At 37.1% G+C, this 22481-nt stretch overlaps 2 protein-coding genes across 2 annotated transcripts in view; both read left to right on the plus strand.

The window, feature by feature from the left end:
- Positions 1 to 1009: 1009 nt before the first annotated feature.
- On the plus strand, positions 1010 to 8171 carry si:ch73-49p17.1 (protein LBH). The gene is made up of 4 exons (XM_058794823.1): positions 1010 to 1265; positions 5084 to 5168; positions 5635 to 5833; positions 6021 to 8171. The coding sequence occupies exons 2-4, from the start codon at positions 5085 to 5087 to the stop codon at positions 6071 to 6073; spliced, it is 336 nt and encodes a 111-aa protein (XP_058650806.1). The 5' UTR covers positions 1010 to 1265; position 5084; the 3' UTR covers positions 6074 to 8171.
- An 8141-nt stretch (positions 8172 to 16312) lies between these two features.
- exoc3l4 (exocyst complex component 3-like 4) overlaps positions 16313 to 22481 on the plus strand; it is a 35651-nt gene continuing 29482 nt past the window's right edge. The window contains exon 1 of the mRNA XM_058796364.1: positions 16313 to 16451. The gene's annotated coding sequence lies outside the window, so the exon portion shown is untranslated. The remainder of the gene's footprint in view (positions 16452 to 22481) is intronic.

Consider the following 22481-nt stretch of genomic DNA (forward strand, 5'->3'; position numbering starts at 1 on the left):
AATACAGCAACAACAATACAGTGGCTTGATACTTAGATTCCATTTTTCAAATGACTAGAAAGACAACTAATGCAAAATTTAGCATTACATTACTTGCTCTCCAGTGGATCCTCTACAGTGAATGGGTGCCGTCAGAATGATTCAGACGAGACAACATTGTAGAGAGCAATATTCCGGATAGAGGAAACAATGCTTTTAAGTAAAAACATCTTAAAGATGAATTTATTTATTGCAAACACACAGCTTTTCACTTCACAAGACATTAAACGATGGACTGGAGTGGTGTGGATTATTGTGATGTTTTTATCAGCTGTTTGGACTCTGATTCTGACGGCACCCATTCACTGCAGAGGATCCATTGATGAGAAAGTGATGCAATGCTAAATTTTTCCAAATCTGTTCCAATGAAGAAACAAACTCATCTACATTTTGGATGGCCTGAGGGTGAGTGCATTTTCAGCAAATTTCATTTAAAGTGATTTCAGCCAAATCTGAACAAAGGCACCATTTACTTGGAATATTAGCAAAAACTCATTGAGGGTCAAAGAAAGGTTAAAACACTGAAATATATATATATATATATATATATATATATATATATATATATATATATATATATATTGATGCAAACTACCGAAAGGCCTAGGACTAGGTTATATAGACATCAGTGGGGAAAATGTGATGGTCAATAATTTCTTTCAGCAGCCAGGGGCATCAGCGATCTATAACCAACAACGTGAGTGATTTCAACAGTGTTCATCCTCCTTTAATCAGACAAGCTCTCTAATATACATTAAAGCACGCAATAGCTTTACTGTAATTTCATTAACCAGTAACATGAAGTATGCACATATTTCTGAGGAAGTTTTAAGCCTTTTCTTTGTACCCTGTCGCTTCTAATAATAAGCTTCAGAGGTCTCTGAACTCACCCAAACACTTGCGTAATAATCATTATCTGGAATCAGAGATCACTAAAATTACATGAACAAACAAGCTGTGATGACGATGTGGATGTGTGCTTCTCATAACCAATCGTTGGGCGACTGATGTTTCATGTATGCAGCTCTCAACATGTAAATGAATGACGCTGGCAGGATGAGCACAAGCACTATGACAGCATGCAACAGTAACTTTCCGCTGCAGGTCAGATGCGCGCTCGAACTGGACAGACTGGTGTGAACGGAAGCTGTGCGAATTTAACGGGAGGATATACTCAATATAATAATATTCCTCGCGCTTCAAGAACAGAAGGGGACAAAATAAAGGTATGTAATATATGGAATGGAATGGCGGTCCAATTAAGTGTGAAAAAGATAGTATTTTAAACCATATATGATGTAAATAGCTGAAACACTTCAGGTTTAACAGCATATTTACAGTAGAACTGCATTATAATTGATGTCTACATCCTTTTAATTGCTTATATGGCTGTTGTATTGATGAATATATCTGTGACTAAATTCAGTTTGGCACCTTTTTTAAAAGATTTTGTGTATGTATTTGCCTTAATGGGGTTACATATTAGCCACACTTACAATATATGAAACCTTCAAATCAATCCATTATAAGGGAGCTTTGTGTATCCCTTAGATACATTAAAAAGGAATTAGCCTTCTGTAACAGTGAAAACATGACTTAACTTTTAAATATGTGTTGTAATAGACATGTTCACCGACCACATTAGTAAAATCCTTTAACTTTATTTTTTGCCCTGATGTTTTTCGCCAAGAACATGTCTTTAGGTCTGTCACAGCCCTGTATTTCTTATTTCTCATTGTTGTAGCCTATTATCAAATATACACAATGAATATTAAAATAAAAGCTAATGTTTGCTAATTATATATTTGTTAGATTATAGGTTTTATTCAAATGTGCCCCCAGGTTATGCACTGTTGCATCCTAACTTCCTCTAACTAACCTATAATAGTTATCTCAATGATGTCCAATTTCATAAAAATAAATAAATAACTCTGACATAATGACAGTTATCCAAGGATTTGAACTCTTGAAGGATGAGGATTGTCAGTATGGGGATGATTTTAAATATTCAGCCCTGTTACTATGGTTTTGTATAGTAAACAACTCATTAATAAAAGGGCCATGACACTTAATGCCATGACCTTGCCCACTTAAGTATAGTTATGGCTAAATTGGTTAAAAAAAAAGTCAATTCTATTTGTTTGTTTGGAAATATAGCTATATGGAAATATTTTTAAAAAAATTATAATAATAATAAAAGGCACCCATGTCATGGACTGACCATAAAATTTAAATATATGGTGTCATATTTCCCACAACATTCTCCATATCTCTTGGCTGTTGTATGTTAGGTGTAGTCTAATTTACCTTGATGCATGCTAAGGGTTTCCGTGCGTGGAGCACGGCTGATGCCTGTCAATGACTTACATTGGTATCACTTCTGTGAGCCCATCACAGAATTTTTTCTGTGAGCCCATCACGGAATTTTCTGCGATTCCGTGATGCCACCACAGATTCGGAGGTTAATTAAGTCCGTGAACATTACACGGAATTCTGTGAGATCATGTTGTCATAAGAGGTGTCTCCATCAGGATTTTTGATTTTTATTTTTTATTGGCATGCATTGACAGGTGTGACTTTTAGTACTTTTTAAAGATTAACTGGAAATTACATAATTAAACAGCAGATACACCTTCTGGAAAAACCTGATCAGATGAGGTCTAGAGTGTATTTGTGTGTGTACTTGTTTATGCTACATTGTGGGGACCAATGTCCCCACAAGGATAGTAAAACTTGACATTTTTGACATTGTGGGTCCTTCCCTGCGGTCCCCACGAGGGAAAAAAAAATGATTAAAAATAGTAAATGATGTTTATCTGAAAGTGTAACAATGTAAACAGGTTTTCTGTAAGGGGTAGAAAATATCGTTTGGTCATTATAAAAGTAATAGAAGTCTATGGAAAGTCCCCACAATTCACAGAAACAGACGTGTGTGTGTGTGTGTGTGTGTGTGTGTGTGTGTGTGTGCTTGTATCAATGCCCACAAGCAAGGGCGGAATTTACAAGAAATTACTTTGAAATAATTTTAATACAGTGCCAAAGGCCTCTGGTTGCCAGACGATTTTTTGGATTGCAAGTACAGACGTCACCATGCATGCCAAATCATGTCTAGGCCTTTTGTGAGTTCACTGAGAGTGACTGTTTTATTATTATTATTCATGATAGATTAAAGTCATGAAGGAAAAGAGAGGCTTTCAAGATTTTAAAAATTTCCAACTGGTGAGCTGATCAAGGAACATTGTAATATGCTTTATGGCATGTTTGTCTTTTTTAAAGGCAGTGAGTTGAGCTGTCTCAGTATTCGCCCTAAGCAAAGCGATAATTAAAGGACAGCATTAAGTAAGAGGCTCTATCAGTGTTGTTCTAATGACACCATAATATAGACATAAAACACACTGCATTCAACAGCCTCGCCATTCTTTGCAAAATACCACTCAAACAATTAGACTTAGCATGCTCCTAATACCGCTTCCCTGGTAACATTTTTTCTAACACTCCACAGAAATCTGTTTAATATTCTCTTTCACACTTTCTCCTTACTTTCCTTCTCATCTAAAAACTTTCAAATACGGTTATATAGCCTGTAACAAACTTTAGGAAGAACATCTTCACAGTTCACTCAGAGCTTGCCCATCACTGCAACAGGTTCCCCTTTTTCTCTACAGTTAATGACTTCTCTATGTCTTTTTTATAGTGTTATTTTAGCATTGTTTAGTGTTTAATTTGTATTACTATTGTAATATTTAAATTTTTAGTCATCTTAATTTTAGTTTGTTTTAAAAATGTGCTTTTATGATTTTATTTAAATTTTGTTTTGTGAAAAATATTTATATTTAGCTTTAATTTCAGTTCACCTTAAACTTATTTTATTTCAGTTAGTTGCAACATTTCAAGTTTAAGCTCTAAACTTTGAAGTTTTTCATCTGATATTTATGTTTTATTTATTTCAGATTTATTTAATATAATTAAAACAGTTTTTAGTTAATGATAATAACACTAGGCACTACAATTTGATCAATTTGGGTCTCATTGTCAAAATAACGTGAATAGTTTTAATAGGCCTTTGTACTATCTAGCCTTTAACTGTTGAATAATTGAACAGGATTTGTGAGTGTGCGTGAGCGTGGGTGTACTAGTGTGTCGGCTTATGTGTTCACAGTTTTATTATCCTTCAGCATTCGACTATGACTTCTATCTGTTCAACAGACTGCAAACAGAGTCGAGTCCTTCAGACCACCATCAGCTGAATGAGTATGATGGAGGCCTGTTTCATTATTTTACCAAGCTTCATATTTGCATACCTACCTGCAGACACCCGTGTTGTCCCTGTCACACCGCAGCCTGGAGCAAAGTTTAGGTGGCATGTTTGGTTTGTGTGCATGCTGTTAAAACCATGACAGTTTGAATGGGAGACAGGAAGGGATTTTTTAGGGATCACGGACTGAACAAACATGCAAATGCGGCAACTGACTTGTTTGAGCACAAATTTAGATCAAAGTGCCTTTTTTGTTAAAGGAATAGTTTAGGCACAATGAAAATTATGTCATTATCATGTCACCTGCTTCCACCCTGTGTTTTCTTTTTTCTATGAAACACAAAATTAATGATCAAGATAATCAAAAAATTGTGTTTATTCTGCAAGGTTGCATTAAATTGATCAAAAGTGACATATTAGAATGATTTCAGAAGGATCTGACACTGAATGCTACAAATCCAGCTTTGCATCACAGGAATAAATTACATTTTAAGATATATTCAAATAGAAATAAGCCACTTTTGTAATAAATTTATTGTATTTTTTATCAAATAAATGCAGTGTTGGTGAGCATAAGAGACTTCAAACACATTATTTTAATGACGCCAACTTTTAAACTGTAATTTGGGCACTATATAATTTCTATCTTGGCCTATATAATTTTTGGTTGCCAAAAATACTTTAATCTTCTCATTTGATTCATCTGTAGGCCTTTATTTGTATAATACAGAAGGATGCTGTGTAGTTTAGATGAATTTTAGGCTGATTTATGTTTTTTTTCCCCATTAGAATGACAGATATAATGAACAACCCAGAACACAGTCGAGAAGACTTCTCTGTGAGTGACACCGGAGAACAAGGCGTTTCCTTTCAGGTCGGTAACTAATCATTTCATTGGTCATTTCACCATCAGCTTCAAAACACACACAACAAATAAGTCCATGTGACTTTTCTGCTATATTCCAGGTCTTCCAAAGTCATACAATAGCTTTGTGTGACAAATACACTGAAATCTAAGAAATGAAAATGAAAATGTAGGCCTGTTTATCATTCAGAGCTATTGGTGTAACAGTGGTGTAACAAAATATTTTGTCACTTTGTGGCTTGACAGCCCTGGATCACTTTCACTTTCATTATATGAAAACAGCCTAGTTATTCTTCATTCCCTTTTGTGTTCCATGGAAAAAAGAAAGTCATACAGGTTTAGACCAAAATGCGTGTGAGTGCGATGACATATTTAAAGTATTGGGCTTTACTATTCCTTTAAATCAATAAACTTCCTGTAAGTGGAACATTTAACATCTCTCTGACAGATAAAATCTACCATCATCTATTTTCAGATTTTCCCAGACACACAGGAGCGCCACCCCAAGGTGTTCAAGCGCCTGCCTTCCATCGTAGTGGAGCCCACAGAGGGAGAGGTGGAGAGCGGAGAGTTACGTTGGCCCCCAGATGATCTGAGAAGCACAGACCCTTCCAGCCAAACACACACACCCATGTCTGCTTCACAAACCCAGATATCACACAGCCAGAGTACAGGTGTGTAAAACAATAATTCAGGAAAAATGCATGTTTTTCTCTCATTGTTATTAACACTGACCCACACTACAATGTGCAATGATCTAAAGAGGAACATCTGAATATATGCTGCCTGAATTCTGCCTATATGTGTTTCAGTTTAGAGAAGTTCATTTATAAATGACTTGCATGCATTTTCCCCCCTCAGATGAAGTCAAGTGCAGCAGCCTGGAAACATCAGGGGCAGCTGAGCGTGACTGAAATTTAATAAATACGTTGTCACAAGTCTGCCATTATCACAAGTCTCGGTTCTCACAAAATTTTCACACTTAGAAAGACACAAATACTGACAAGCAACACAAGCAGACAATCCGGCAGGCAGGTGTGAATAAGATCAGAGCTCACAATGCTATATCTGAGAACCCTTTATAACACATTCATGGCTTTAAAAAAGACTTTTGAAAGTCTTTTGTACTTTTTAAGATCAAACTCATTTGATCACACATTTTATCTGTGGAAAGTGGCTTTAACAATCTTACATTGCCTTCAGACTTGAAGGCCTAGTTTGTCTTTCCTGATGCAGAAATGTACAGTATCCTCTACATCTATGTCTGAGAATATACTGAAAATGTGTAGAATTTGGATGACACAACAAAAATGGATTGTATGAGCACACTTAAGTTGAAAATATGAATGTACAGAATATTATTCAATATAAATGTATAAAAAACACACAGTTCCTGGATCTGAAGTGAGCAATGTACAGTCAAGTTAGCCAGTATTGCTCTATTATTTAGCTTTATTGACCAGCTGATTGTATTAGTTCACTTAATACATGGAACCTAATCAAATAAACGGATGTAAAATATTAAATTAATTTAATGTGTGAGATGTAAAAATCAAAAAGTGATACAGATTTAAACAAACACAGCAATGTGGGAAACTGACTGCCTGGTCCACTGTTTAATGGTAAATATACATAAATATTTGACAGCAAAAAAGTTAAATTGCAGCTTTCTGTCATCAAATATTTATGTATATTTACTGTTTATGTGTATTGGTCAAACAGAATCAAGTATTCCAGAGAGCCGTGTAATGAGCACAACACACACAATGGTTTTGGACGCTTTGATGGTCCATGTCAAATCTAGAGAGAGATGTTGTTATGATGCCCTCCACTTTGATGTATCCCAGAAGCCTGTGAATGCATATTCTAAAAAGATTACAGTGACCACTGTGAATCTCTCATTCATGTGAAAATTATTCATTACACGCTCTGCGGCTGAAAACTTTATGCGAGGAGACTCCATCCTCTCTCCACACCATCTGGCTGAGGCTTGTGAGGAATGACTGCTACTGAACTTCAAACATGTCTGTCTGCCTGTCAGTCAGCCTGAAGACAAGGACTTCCTTATATCTCCAAGCCCTGTCTGACTTTCTGCAGACTTGAAATTATTAGAGGCGTTTGTGCACATACACAATATTTTCAAAGCACAACTGCTGGAGCTAGAGTCCCGCACTGGACTACAGACAGAGACTGCCTATTATACAGCTTTTCTGGCTATAATTAATTGTATCTGCTAAGACAAGAATTGTGTGCTATTACTATTTTCTTTCTTAGGGCTAGGAATTTAAACAGACGTCTATTCTTGAGTATTATAGAACTTATTCTGAACCGTTTGTACAACAGGCAAGAATGATACAACAAATCATGCTGGGAAATAATGGGAAGGCCAACTCCAATATTGTGTCTGCGAGTATTGCACATATAGGCATAAGACACTTACATTTTCATGTACATTTTTACATAATATCTACTTTAACAGTAATAGTTTAGATGTTGTAGTAATATTGATGTGATTCTTGAACCACTTCACAACATACATTGCCCTCCTGATATTTTCTAAATTTCTAAATTCCCATGTGTAGATGTGTATCTATGTTGTTTATATATATTTTGAAATGGCCAGAATTGTCTACTGTAATATTTTCCTAATCCCGTAACTAAAGGCTTGTGTTTGCCATAAAAACACTAATCATAAGAGGTGTCTCCATCAGGATTTTTATTTTTTAATTTTTTTTATTGGCATGCATTGACAGGTGTGACTTTTAGTACTTTTTAAAGATTAACTGGAAATTACATAATTAAACAGCAGATACATCTTCTGGAAAAACCTGATCAGATTTTTTTTATTATTTTATTTTAGATTTCTATTTAAGATTTGGATCAATTGCCTTCATTTCATCATCAAAATTGTTGTAAAAAATTAATTGATGTTTTAATATTACACTTGCTCTTAATATATACACATTTTTTGTTTGTTCATTTGTTTCATAAGTTCAAATAAAGATTAATATTAGATAACTGCTGAGTTTGTGTTCTTCATCCTTTAAAGCTGTTCTTCTTTGTTCATATTTACACCATTTAGCTCAGAGAAATGTTTTCTCAGAAGCTATTATTGCATTGTTTTGTGTAGTTTATAATCCCGCACATTAAGCTCTTTTCTCTGCTCAGTATCCCCATTATTCCCAAAATGGCAAGGAATAATGGGGATTTTGTTTGGGAGGAGCATTTTCATTTGATCCTGTCAATCACAACACAAGGACACACAACACAACACCTTCCACCACCCCTTCACCTCCATCATTATTTTAATTATCTAACATTACTTCATTATGTAGTCTGGTGGGAACTAAGAACTCAAATCAGGTTGTAGTTGTACATTTAACAAAGATTATTGGAGTATGTTTTGCAAGAAAAGTACTATTTTAGATTTTCATGTTTAATTCAATGTGTTGATATTTCTTTGTAATCATTTGTGAAATTTACTAGCAATTTATGAGTCCAGTGTAAAAACACAACACAGAGACAAGGTACTTTAGAAGGCATTGGTATTGAAAGTGAAATCACAATCATTCCAGAAATAAGATGATTATGAATGAGCGATTTCAGAATGAGACTGACCACAGAGTCCAGAGTCCCAAAGATAAAGGGGGCATGAAGAGATTAAGCTCCCATGGAGCTCGATGACCTCTCTGTGATTAACATGACCCTGATGACTCGAGTTCAGTCTGCTGCATGTGATGGCCATCATCTCCTCACTGATCCAGAAATCCCATGACAACATGACATGCACTCTTTCACTGATCACATCTGGCACTTCAATAATAAAGGAGTATTTACTCAAGAATGAAAAGTTGTTGAAAATCTACTTATCCTTGGGCCCTCCAAGATGTAGATGAGTTTGTTTGTTCATCAGAACAGATTTGGAGAAATGTAGCATTACATCACTTGCTCACCAGTACGTAGGTCCTCTGCAGTGGATGGGTGCCGTCAGAATGAGAGTTCAAACAGCTGATAAAAACATCACAGTAATCCACACGACCCCTGTCCATCAATTAACATCATATAAAGTGAAAAACTGTGTGATTATAATAAACAAATCCATTATCAAGGCGTATATCAACTTTAATTCATCAATTTTGGCCAAAATATAAGTCCGTAATCCATAATAATGCTTCCTCCAATGCAAAAGTCCATCCCTTGTTGTCATCGCACATCAAAATCCACCAACATATTTGTTTAGAACTGCTTTAGACTGTTTTTGCTCGTCGATGGTGCTTGATCTGTGTATATTTTCTCTCCTGATTCAGGCAAGACAACTTTTTTCACTGGAGAAATAAGTATTATGTATTGAGGACTCTATTTTAGTATTTTAGACAGACACAACGGTTTGTAGTTAAAAACATCTTAATGATGAGTCTGCTCATTGATGGACTGGAGTGGTGTGGATTACTTGAGGATTATCGTGATGTTTTTATCAGCTGTTTGGACTCTCATTCTGACGGCACCCATTGACTGCAGAGGATCCATTGGGGAGCAAGTGATGTAATGCTGAATTTCTCCAAATCTATTCGAATGAACAAACAAGCTTAATAAATTCTAAGCAAATTTAACATTTTGGTTGAACTATTCCTTTAATGTCACTGTCACATCACCATGTTAAGTATCTTAATACGAAGTTCAACCTGTTTATTTTATGAATTCAAGCCCTGAATAAAGGGCTCTACTGAAACACGAGTACACTATTTCCAGATTTGCATTGCCTGTCCTCAGTTAATGTCATTGTTTTCCTTTTTATCTCTTTTCCACTTCAGTCAAAACCCCTCTGTGCTTGCGCTGGGTAACTATGGAGATGGTTCAATGTAGGGGTTTGGTTACATCAGACACGGATAGTGGCACTTGACCTAGTTCAGCTGGAGCCTGATTAGCAACACAGCTATCAGCTGCATGCTCCTCATCATTATTATCATCAGAGCTGCAGTCCCAATCTTACATCTTTGTTTGTTCATGCCATTTGGTGAGATATAGTCTATTTTACTTTTTTATATTCTATCAAGGGTATAAATACATCAAATCTCTGCTCAGAGGTGTGCCGCTCATTCAACAGTCTACCGCACTGAACGGTGCTCTAGTAAATTTCTCTCTGTAGTTAAAGGAAGAGAATTGCTTTTATCTTCCCCTCACTTTAGTCTCTGCTGGCTTCAAACAGCTGATTTCAAATACAGCCAGGTGAGATGGTGAAGAGGAAACACTTCCATCGACACATGCACAAACATGCGCGCAAACATACACATACTGAATTTTCTCCTATCCTGCAGTCAGCAGAAATAAAGGAGCAAGTCACCCAAAAAATGTATATTTTGTCATCATTTTCTCACCCTTAGGTAACAGGTTGTTCCAAACTACACTGTAAACTGTTTGGAGTTTTTACAGAAGAAACTGTAAATATTCTGCAGTTAAAACCTGTTAATTAGTTGATTCTAACTTATCTTACCATATACTGTGAAGAAGAAAAAACGTAAGAACATTGGTGTGTTTTGTGTTACATTTTGTTATTTAGTGAATGTTTATTGCATTAATTTAGTGTCATTTGTGTTACTGAAGGTGTTTTGTCTTTTTGTGTATGACTCTGTGCACTGTCTATATATACATGAGTACTCAGCTTTACCACCTGTATTATTATGGTAGATTAGCATTAACATTATAGCACTTAATAAAATATACTGTTAAGTTGTAATGTATTATATACAGTAAACTGTAATTTAAAATATAGGCATCAATATGGCATCCCATAACCTGAAACATTGTCACAACATGTTTTATAGTGAATTTATGAGGAACAGACAGAAATTTAAATTGTTATTCACTAATAATCATTCTCTCCAGTGAGCTTAGGAAGTGAGTTCGAGAATCAGATCAGTCTGATTCACGATTGAATCATACATACCAGAAAAGTGTATAACATCCTATTCAGTGAAAAGGCCTGACTCATTTGTTATCAAATCAGACATTGCTACATCGCTCATGAAATCGACAAGGAGAGCTAGAGCAGACAGTATTATCATTTGTGAACTACAAAAATAAATTGGTGAACTATTTCTTTAAATACACTTTTAATAGGTCAGTATGTTGCAGTAATATTACTAAAAATAACATTTAATCATGAGCATTCTTATTATATTGGATTAGTTTTTATTTAACACCCTCTCATGAGTGTTGTCCATGTAGTCTTTGTTTTTTAGACCACAAAAAAATATTTTTTTATTTTATATTCTCCCTCTCACTTTTGTTTGTCCATCTCCGTCTTTCTATATACTAAAGTTGTTTTTTTTCTTCTCCATTAAACTCTTGGCAGACCTGCTAAATGTCATCTCAATCAAATACCTACTAATGCCATCCATTAATTGTTGACGCATGCTGTTAAAGATGGTTGTGTGTGTGTGTGTGTGTGTGTGTGTGTGTGCATATTTTCTTTCTGTACTTGCATGAACAGTGGTTTTCAATCAAGTATGCACGTGTAGTGTTTTAAAAAGTCTAAATCTGCTTTAGTTGACGTATACATATAGCACAGAATAGGTTTATTTAAGATTTGAAAAGGAAAGGCTTTTCCTGTTGTTCAGCTTTTAAAAGAAGAAATATTTATAAGCATATTCAATCAGTTGAAAGATAAATGAACACAAAACAAGAGAAATTGATTCTAAAGTAAGAATGACACTTACACAATCCTGTTACGGGAAGCTCTTCATTTGCAGGCATGTATCTGCATGCAAGTGTGTGTGTGTTTGAGCATCTAAGGGAATCGTGATGATGCATTATTATGAGAATACTGGCTGAAGTCATTTGGACAGGAAGTGAAGCTAGATATGGTTAAACAACACACTGTCATGATTATGTTCTGTTTTGGTTTAGTTTGAGTGTTCCTTGTTGTTCCTGTCTTTAGTTTGACCTAATTTTCTGATTTCAATACACAAGCATTATATAGCATTCATGTGACCTAAAAGTATAACATCTAGTATCTTAATATTAATGTGCAGTATCTTAATAATAATATAATCATTTTAAAAGCTAGTTGATTTATGTAGCTAAAGGAAATCCCTTAAATGACCACATATATTTCATATCATTTCAAACATATCTTTATTTTTAAATGATCACTCCATTTGAGCATGTTTGTGTGTTGGTGTGTATGGCATTTTAAAATTTGTATTAGTGGCAGGGATTTTTTGAAACATTCTTTCTGCAGGTTACATCATAATGCCATTATGGTGAAAATGTTGTGTTCTGTACACTGATGACTGATGACAGTCTACACAATTAAAGCAACTAGAATATAGTAATGGTGTGGAAATGGTTTGGCTATCTATCTGTCATTGGAAAGTCTGATTGATTTTAGTGAATTGGTTTTATTTTGACATTTTTCGTAAAGGAACACATTTCTAACTATTTGAGTTGTTGAGTTATTCTATTTGAGTTTTGGGTATGTAGCATTTCAGGTCTTTTTTGAATTAGGCTATTATGTCTCAGTTAGCCTATATAAATTAGGGAGAATTCGAGTTTTATTTATTTTAGTATAAATGTATCTTTTCTGCTGTTACACAAATAGTAATATATATATATCCCATAGCAAATCTAGACAGGTGGAGCTGGGGGAGGTGGAGGGTTTCAGAGGAACTCTGATAGCATGCTTCAAAACCAGCTTACCATGAACACACTTTTTAAATATTGAACAGGCAGCTTGTATCATATAGTAAATGATGTGATGTGAACCAGTCTGCGCATCTAGAGTTGCAATACTCATGCGATATCGCTATATACAGGTGCTGGTCATATAATTAGAATATCATCAAAAAGTTGATTTATTTCACTAATTCCATTCAAAAAGTGAAACTTGTGCAGGTGCTGGTCATATAATTAGAATATCATCAAAAAATGTATTCCATTCAAAAAGTGAAACTTGTATATTATATTCATTCATTACACACAGACTGATATATTTCAAATGTTTATTTCTTTTAATTTTGATGATTATAACTGACAACTAAGGAAAATCCCAAATTCAGTATCTCAGAAAATTAGAATATTGTGAAAAGGTTCAATATTGAAGACACCTGGTGCCACACTCTAATCAGCTAATTAACTCAAAACACCTGCAAAGGCCTTTAAATGGTCTCTCAGTCTAGTTCTGTAGGCTACACAATCACGGGGAAGACTGCTGACTTGACAGTTGTCCAAAAGACGACCATTGACACGTTGCACAAGGAGGGCAAGACACAAAAGGTCATTGCAAAAGAGGCTGGCTGTTCACAGAGCTCTGTGTCCAAGCACATTAATAGAGAGGCGAAGGGAAGGAAAATATGTGGTAGAAAAAAGTGTACAAGCAATAGGGATAACCGCACCCTGGAGAGGATTGTGAAACAAAACCCATTCAAAAATGTGGGGAGATTCACAAAGAGTGGACTGCAGCTGGAGTCAGTGCTTCAAGAACCACTACACAGACGTATGCAAGACATGGGTTTCAGCTGTCGCATTCCTTGTGTCAAACCACTCTTGAACAACAGACAGCGTCAGAAGCGTCTTGCCTGGGCTAAAGACAAAAAGGACTGGACTGGTGCTGAGTGGTCCAAAGTTATGTTCTCTGATGAAAGTAAATTTTGCATTTCCTTTGGAAATCAGGGTCCCAGAGTCTGGAGGAAGAGAGGAGAGGCACACAATCCACGTTGCTTGAGGTCCAGTGTAACGTTTCCACAGTCAGTGATGGTTTGGGCTGCCATGCCATCTGCTGGTGTTGGTCCACTGTGTTTTCTGAGGTCCAAGGTCAACGCAGCTGTATACCAGGAAGTTTTAGAGCACTTCATGCTTCCTGCTGCTGACCAACTTTATGGAGATGCAGATTTCATTTTCCAACAGGACTTGGCACCTGCACACAGTGCCAAAGCAACCAGTATCTGGTTTAAGGACCATGGTATCCCTGTTCTTAATTGGCCAGCAAAGTCGCCTGACCTTAACCCCATAGAAAATCTATGGGGTATTGTGAAGAGGAAGATGTGATATGCCAGACCCAACAATGCAGAAGAGCTGAAGGCCACTATCAGAGCAACCTGGGCTCTCATAACACCTGAGCAGTGCCACAGACTGATCGACTCCATGTCACGCCGCATTGCTGTAGTAATTCAGGCAAAAGGAGCCCCAACTAAGTATTGAGTGCTGTACATGCTCATACTTTTCAGGTTCATACTTTTCAGTTGGCCAAGATTTCTAAAAATCCTTTCTTTGTATTGGTCTTAAGTAATATTCTAATTTTCTGAGATACTGAATTTGGGATTTTCCTTAGTTGTCAGTTATAATCATCAAAATTAAAAGAAATAAACATTTGAAATATATCAGTCTGTGTGTAATGAATGAATATAATATGCATAAGCATATTTGACCATCATAAACTCCACAGAAAGTCAGAAATCAGAAAACAGCACATTTTCTTTTCTCTCTATTTGATTTAACCAAACTCTATTTTGGGTTCTGTATCTTTTGGAAAAATTAGGGTTGATATGTTGATCAGTGACATGACACTGACTAGACAGTTTCCTAAAGTCATCCTTTTGATGATCTCATGATCTTGGTGCACACTGATTAGTTTCACACCTCTCTGTTTTCTCTCACTATGTGACTGGTAGGGTTAAAGGTTAGGCGTATTTGGCATGCTGTCCGGGGAGAGGGGTCTGAGCTCGGCCTTTAGCCCGGACCCAGAGTGTTCCCCCCAAAGATGCAATAAGCACGGGACAGCAGCCAGAGAGGTGCGTTGATAACCCCCCCAAAATTTGCAGAGCTTAAGGTTAGTGGGGTGCTGGACATCGCTTGGAGTAATGGCACTGCTGTGGCCTTAGAAGAGAGTTTGGCTCCTGCGGGAGTGGACACTGCTGCGGTATCTGAAAAGAAAGTGGCTTCTGCGGAAGTGAGCACTGCTGCGGCTTCTGAAAAGAGAATGAGGCTTCTGCAGAAGCAGCCACTGCTGCGGCATCTGAAAGAAAATGTGGTTTCTGTGGAAGCGGGAACTGCTGCACCATCTGAAAAGTAGAGATGAGAGGGAAATACAGATAGGGCTCCCGTGGGAGCAGACACTGTAGAGATGTAGAGATACAGGCTACTGCGGGAGTGGGCACTGCTGTGGCAGTGGGAAGTAGAGATAGAGCTCCTGCGGATGCGGGCACTGCTGCGGCATCTGAAAAGAAAAAATGGCTTCTGCAGAAGCGGACACTACGGCGGCATCTGAAAAGAAAAAATGGCTTCTGCGGAAGCGAGTATTGCTGCAGCTGTGGGAAGCAAAGATATGGGCTTCTGCGGAAACGAGTAATGCTTCGGCAGTGGGGAAATACAGAAAAAGCTCCTGCAGGAGCAGACACTGCTGCGGCAGTGGGGAAATAATGTCTGCTGTGGAAGCTGAAGGTCACTGAAAAGGAAAAGGGGTTATTAGAAGCAGCAGGAAAAGACTGAGATGTGTGGGCATGTGCTTCAAGCGGAAGCGTCCTCATGCTAGAGTTGGACAGTGGGGCTGCGGGCCATGGGTAGAGTAGAGTAGGGGGTTGGGAGTGGGGTAAGGAAAAGACTGTGGATGGGTCTGCACCACTAGCGGAGGCATCCTCACGTTAGCGTCTGCTATGGAAGCTGGAGGTCACTGGAAAGGAAGAGGGGTTAGAAGTAACAGGAGGAAAAGACATGTGAGGGCCTGTGTTGCAAGGCCACAGGGGTTTGTGCCATTCGGGGAGAAAAGCTGTAGAGCCTGTGCAGCCTGCACTGCTAGCAGAGGCGGCCTTGCGTTAGTGTCTGCTACGGGAGCTGGAGGCGGCTGAAAAGGAAAGGGGTTAGGGGAAGTAGAAGGAACAAAACGCTGGATGCCAACCGGCGTAAAAATATAATAATAATAATAAGAAGAAGAAGAAGTAGAAGGAAAGTCTGAGATGGGCCTGCATTGCAAGCGGAGGCAGCCACATGCTTGCTTCTGCTGCTGTAGCTGTGGGCTGCGGAAAAAAGGGGAGTGGTTTGTGACTTTGGCGGAACATGCTAAAAAGCTACAGGCTACCCGGAGGTAGCCTGTAGTGTTGCCAACTTAGCAATTTTGGTGCTGGATTTAACAATTTCTCAGACTACCCTAGCGACTTGTTTTCAAAGCAACTAGCAACAAAATGTAGCTATTTAATTTTTTTTATTTGGAAACCTTTAAAAAGTGATAAGATGATAATTGGGTCTGTGATATAATGGCAAAGGAGCGAACCGAATGCTGAGAGACTAGAGATGATGGAGGTAAGACTGCTTTGATTATTTATAGGGGTTCTCTCTCGAGCTGACTGGATAGATGGTGTGATTACTGATGATGAATTGGCTGTGTTAATTATCTGTGCGTGCTCCTCCCGAAATTTGTTAATAAAACATCACATGCCTACGCGTTTGTTTATTTGTGTAGTCTGTTCCACCTACTCAGGCAGGTTTGGCTCAGGTGACAGATGGATCATGAAGAGCTTGTCACTTGTCTGTCAGTGCTTGTTTGTGAAGACAGCATTCGTGAGAACTCTATTATAAGCCTTTCGGTGAACTGAGGGTGAGGCTTAGGTCAGTTTACACAATGACATAAAGATCAGGAGGGTCAGTCCATTTGGAGCCACATAAAATGTGAAACCTATCCTTATTAAATTATTTTCATTTATGCAGAACATACTTGAGTAAGAGTAAAAAGTACAACTAAATTGTACTCAAGTATTAAAAAAGTAGAAGTACTTTCTTTTCTGACAGACATTCAAAAGTTTGGTTATAGGGAGAAAATGAAACAAAATGCAATGGCAAAGGACAAACACATATATCTAGTGCAACAACAACAATTAAAATGCAGCACAGCGGAGCACAGGGGGGAAAAAATACAGGGAAAGAGATTAAAAGGAAACTCCATTCTTTCCACCCTCATGCCATCCCATATGACTTTCATTTATCAGATGAACACACTAAGCATTTTAGAAAAAAAATCACATGTATGGGACATCTGAAAACGACACTTCAAAAACTACACATAGTGAATATGACAGAAACTCATGCAACCCCTGTTAATGAATCAGTGTCTTCTTAAGTGAAACGGCATATGTAAGAAGGATACAAATACTAATTTTTTTAACTTGACCGTAATGTTCACTTTGTGTGGTTTCTGAAGTGGTTCTGTCTCCTTGCATTGTCTGAACTAAAAATCTTTCCGTGTGTTCATCTTAAGAAGTCATAAACATCTGGGACGACATGAGGGTCAGTAAATGATGAGAGAATTTTTGGGTGAACTATCCCTTTGAAGAGCAAGATGTGATGCAGAGGCTAGAAACATTTTCCAGACAGAATACAAGAATATGTTGAACTAACGAGGAGAGTCATAGAATTACAACATACAAAATTAAAGTTTTGAAAGGCCACTTTTGTGTGTGTTGTCTATTCAACATCACTGTCTAAAAGGATAATTAATCTTTTAATTGTTTATTTGGGGCATTTAGAGTTTTTTCTCAGCAAATAATGATAAATAATTATTTGCGACTAATAAGATTAATTAATGAGCAAATCATGTAATTATTAAGATTTAAAAAAAAAAAAAACAGTCCATTGACAGTCCTAATTCCTACTCGGTGTGTCATATAATGACATCTTATAAATACAACTTATCCACTACCTGGTAAGAACATCACTAAACATGAATTACAATTAATTTAACATACAATGTTTATTTAAACACTTTTGGAGATTTTTATTTAATTAAAAAACATATTCCCACAAAAATATTAATTGTATTTAAATTCTCATCACTGATCTTATTTGCACTCAATCTTGTGCATTCAGCCAATATATTACACAGCTAATGGCTCTATCAAAACAGAACAAATAATGAATAAACTTTTTTTTTGAGAAAAATACCTCAATATGCTTCCTCGGATTCGATGGTGAACTTTTGAAGCCAGACATTTACCTGATGAAAGTCATAACTGAAGTAGAAATGTGTGTGGTTGATGCATGAAAACAATGATCGTTGGTTCTCGCATCAGGCACGCACGTTTGCACTTACCATATTTAATGTGCATAAGATAAAATAAAAATATAATGTATTTTTCAAGATGAAATAAAATTGTCAGGAGTAAAAAGTACTGTTTTTTTCTTCAGAAATGCAATCAAGTAAAAGTAGTCAGTTTAAATTGTACTTGAATAAAGTACAAATCCCCCAAAATAATACTTATGTACAGTAATCAAGTAAGATTACTCAAGTAGTTTACACCTCTGCATTTAGGGAGCATAGATAAAAACTCTCCATATAAAAACTCAACTCAGAAGATTCTGCCTCTGGGTATCTGAATGGAAACTAAGTCATGGAGTGTGAATCTGCACTGCTTTGGATCAATCTAGGTCAATTCATCTTTGCGTGTTATTATTGATTTCTAAAACTACACCATCAAGATAAAACTGAATCAAATGAGACGCATTGGGACTTGAGGGCTAAACTTCTGCCTTTGTTACCAATTCTGTTTGTTCTTACCCATAATGCAGTTCAGCTCTCAACGGTGACTCTCAATCACAATCTTTCAGCACAGGGAGCGACACTAGCTCGGTTTTGATTTCATCCCCAGACACAGGCGCATTTGAGGAAGCGAGCACATCTCTGATGGAGGGAGAAAGAAGAGAGAAAGGGTCTTTCAGGGTCAGCAAATGCAGGATTACATGCAAGAAAACAATTTCATTCATCCCTGTTCATGTCAGCCGTGGTTGTTTGCAAAGTTGTACTCATTTCACTTCAGTCCTTTGTTTTGCTTCTGGCTGTAGACCTATTATGTATGCAAAGCTGTACATTTGCATCAACAAAATTAGCTTCTCACAAGCAAAAAGTTCCCCTGTGTGTCTGCGTGCTTGCAACAGATGTTTGTCGGTTAAGTTAGTCATGTCATTCTCATCTGCGTGGCAGAGGAAGTAGCAAAATACAGTCTCCAGAGCTACAATGCAGCCGATGTTTAATGCATGACAGGTTTTTACAAGACCAATAATTAACACACATAACCAGTAGACACAGGCTATAAATACAACACTTCACAGGGAACAATAAATACAGACATACTCAATTACTGTCTATGTAATATTGTGCAAAGGATAAACAGGTTAAAACAGGAAGTGAATTGCTTTAGTGCAGAAGTGTAATCAGGCAAGAACATTTAAAAATTAAAAAATTAAAAAACACTTTTACACACTTTTTAGAACTCCTCTTAGGCTGTTGCAATGATTTTCATGAAAATCAAAACAGATAAGAGCATACTGACAAAAAGTTAAATTTAAGTTGATCAGTCAGACCGTTCTCATATAACACCAAAAATTCCCCAATTTTGCCAAAAATCCTGTCTGCCATTTTGAACTTTGTCGCAAAATGCTATATTTTACAAATGCATTGGCGTATTCTTACGAAACTTGGTATGTGTATTCGCCACCATGGTCTGAAGGTGCTCAAAAGGTTTCAGGGCAGCAGCCCCTTGGTCAATAACGATTTAAAAAATCCAAAAAATGCTAATAACTTTTGATTATTTTTTTATACTGTCACGAGGCTGGTCTTGAAAGATTTGTTGGATCATGCTGAGAACATCAATATCAGTTACGCCATAATTGGCTAAACTTCTTGTCCACAATTTTGATTTATGTTGAAAACTTACTTTTTCGAACTCCTCCTAGACCATTGGTCCATTTTTCACCAAATTCAAATCAGTTAATCTTCAAACCATACTGGCAAAATGTTATGGATTTCATGTCAATAGACAAAACAGTTTTTGTTTACCACATTGGCAAATTTGATGGCATGATGCCAAACTGCATCTGAGGCTGTATCTCTGCTTTGACATATTGACACCAAACTTATGTGTGTCATTGTCACCTCACACTAAACACCACATCAGTTTGGTATTACCTACTGGTCAAAAGAGATAAACAATAAAATCATATTACTAGATAGCATCTTTACTAAAATCTTCTTAAAATGTATTTAAAGGGATAGTTCACCCAAAAATGAAAATTTGATGTTTATCTGCTTACCCCCAGGGCATCCAAGATGTAGGTGACTTTGTTTCTTTAGTAGAACAGAAACGAAGATTTTTAACCCAAACCGTTGCAGTCTGTCAGTCATATAATGGCAGTCAATGGGACCCACGGCTTTGAGAGACAAAAATACATACACAGACAAAACCAAATTAAACCTTGTGGCTCGTGACGATGCATTGAGGTCTTAAAACATGAAACAATTGGTCTGTGCAAGAAACTGAACAGTATTTATATAATTTTTTACCTCTGATCCACCACAATGTCCAGCTGTCCTGAGCGTGTACTGTACTGGAGTGTGAACCGGAGCTAGACAAAGATAAACAGAGATAAACTATAACTAGAAGGGAGACTTCCATCTCTCTTCTTCCCCTTCCCCTTTAATTAATAATAATGATTTCCAAAACTGTATTCTATATCCTATTTGCTATACTAGTGTCCCTCAGGAAACTAAATAAATATGGAAGCGATCTAAACAATGAGTGACGTATACGCGCGACAGATCGCTTCTGCGCATGTGTCTACTATGCCAGAGCACGTTGACGCGTCACGCGCCGGATGTTGTGAATGCGCTCAGGAAAGATGGACATTGCGGTGGATCAGAGGTAAAGAATGATTTAAATACTGTTCAGTTTCTTGCACAGACCGATTGTTTTGTGTCTGAAGACCTCAATGTATCATCACGAGCCGCATGGTTTAATTTGGTTTTGTCTGTGTATGTATTTTTGTCTCTCAAAGCCGTGGGTCCCATTGACTGCCATTATATGACTGACAGACTGCAACTGTTTGAGTTAAAAATCTTTGTTTGTGTTCTACTGAAGAAACAAAATCACCTACATCTTGGATGCCCTGGGGGTAAGCATATAAACATCAAATTTTCATTTTTGGGTGAACTATCCCTTTAATGGATCCTCATTTTGCCTCTGTTGTGCTTGGCCCCTTAATTGCTGCTTGCAGCTATATTTTTGTACTATATTCAAAGGATACAAAGAGCACCATAGTCACAGGAGTTTTTGAAACTAAGAACTAACAAACAGATAAATGGCAGTGTTGCAGCTGAATACAGGTTTCTTTTGAAGTGTAATGTTGCTGTTTCTAGAAACGAGAGTAGAAAACTAGGGCAGTCTTCTTTTATTTTTAGTGAAGCAATAATCAGCATTTGAACCAGTGCTCAGCCGTTGTTAGCCATTAAACCAAGATTTTAAAAATGTAAGACTTCAAAGAAAAATGAATTTTTTAAGAAAAAGTGGTGTTTGCCTGTATAAAAGTGGTTGCTAGTGTGTTCTGGATGGTTGTTAGGGTGAATGTTATGCATGGTGCAAATTCTGTCTAAGGATGGTTGAAAAAACACAGACGCTGTGCAATAGTAATAGTAATCAAAGCTCTTTGTCTGATAAGAAACAGAACCTCCATATGAAGCATAAATATTTAAGAAATTAGTATAAATGTGACAGAGAGAAGGAAAGATCCCCGTCTAAATCTCTGGCTTTAAGTTTGCATGTATCTTTTTCAACTTGTGTTTTTTCCATCGGCACAATGTCAGTGTTAAATCCTGCAACTGATGTTAGCCTCATTACCCTTCAGTGAAGAAGTGATATAAAGTGGGTCTAGTAAACCTCATGAGGCTTTCAATAAACCTGATGGCATTTGTCACGACTGATGTGTTGATTACATGAATATGTGTGCTATATCTCAGCGTGACTCCGGCTCCGCATGATAAGGTATAAGGCAGGGTGAGAGACAGAGAGAGCACTGGAACGCATCTGACATCAGGAACACTATGAAGAGCTAAATATAATACTTACTGAGCACCAGAGACAGCGGCACTGACATGCATTTTCATACACACACAAACACACATTTGAGTCTCACACATCTTCACAATCACATGACACCCAGGAAGTCATCGGCTGCCTCCTGTCTCTGTATACAAATCAGCCAGAAGATATTTGAATAAGCTGCATCCTCTTGAGAGACAGGAGAGGAGGAAAAAAGGCAAATATTCAGACCTGTGATCACATTAAGTAGGGCAAGTTGAAGAAAAAGTGGGATTATGGATTTGTAGGAAGCAAAAGCGATAGAAATGCTTCTGTGGAGGTGAGCAAAGTGTCATTTTTAACTGAAGAGGGCTTGTGGGCGAGCCAGAGACCTATGGCATTCAATATCCGAACTACAAATATCTTTAAAATCCCCTCCTACCCATTTCATGACATCTAATTCTAGAGACTGTGGATAAGATTGTAATCC

This window comes from Onychostoma macrolepis, chromosome 13 (assembly GCF_012432095.1).
Source record: "Onychostoma macrolepis isolate SWU-2019 chromosome 13, ASM1243209v1, whole genome shotgun sequence".
NCBI classification, from domain to species: Eukaryota; Metazoa; Chordata; class Actinopteri; order Cypriniformes; family Cyprinidae; genus Onychostoma; species Onychostoma macrolepis.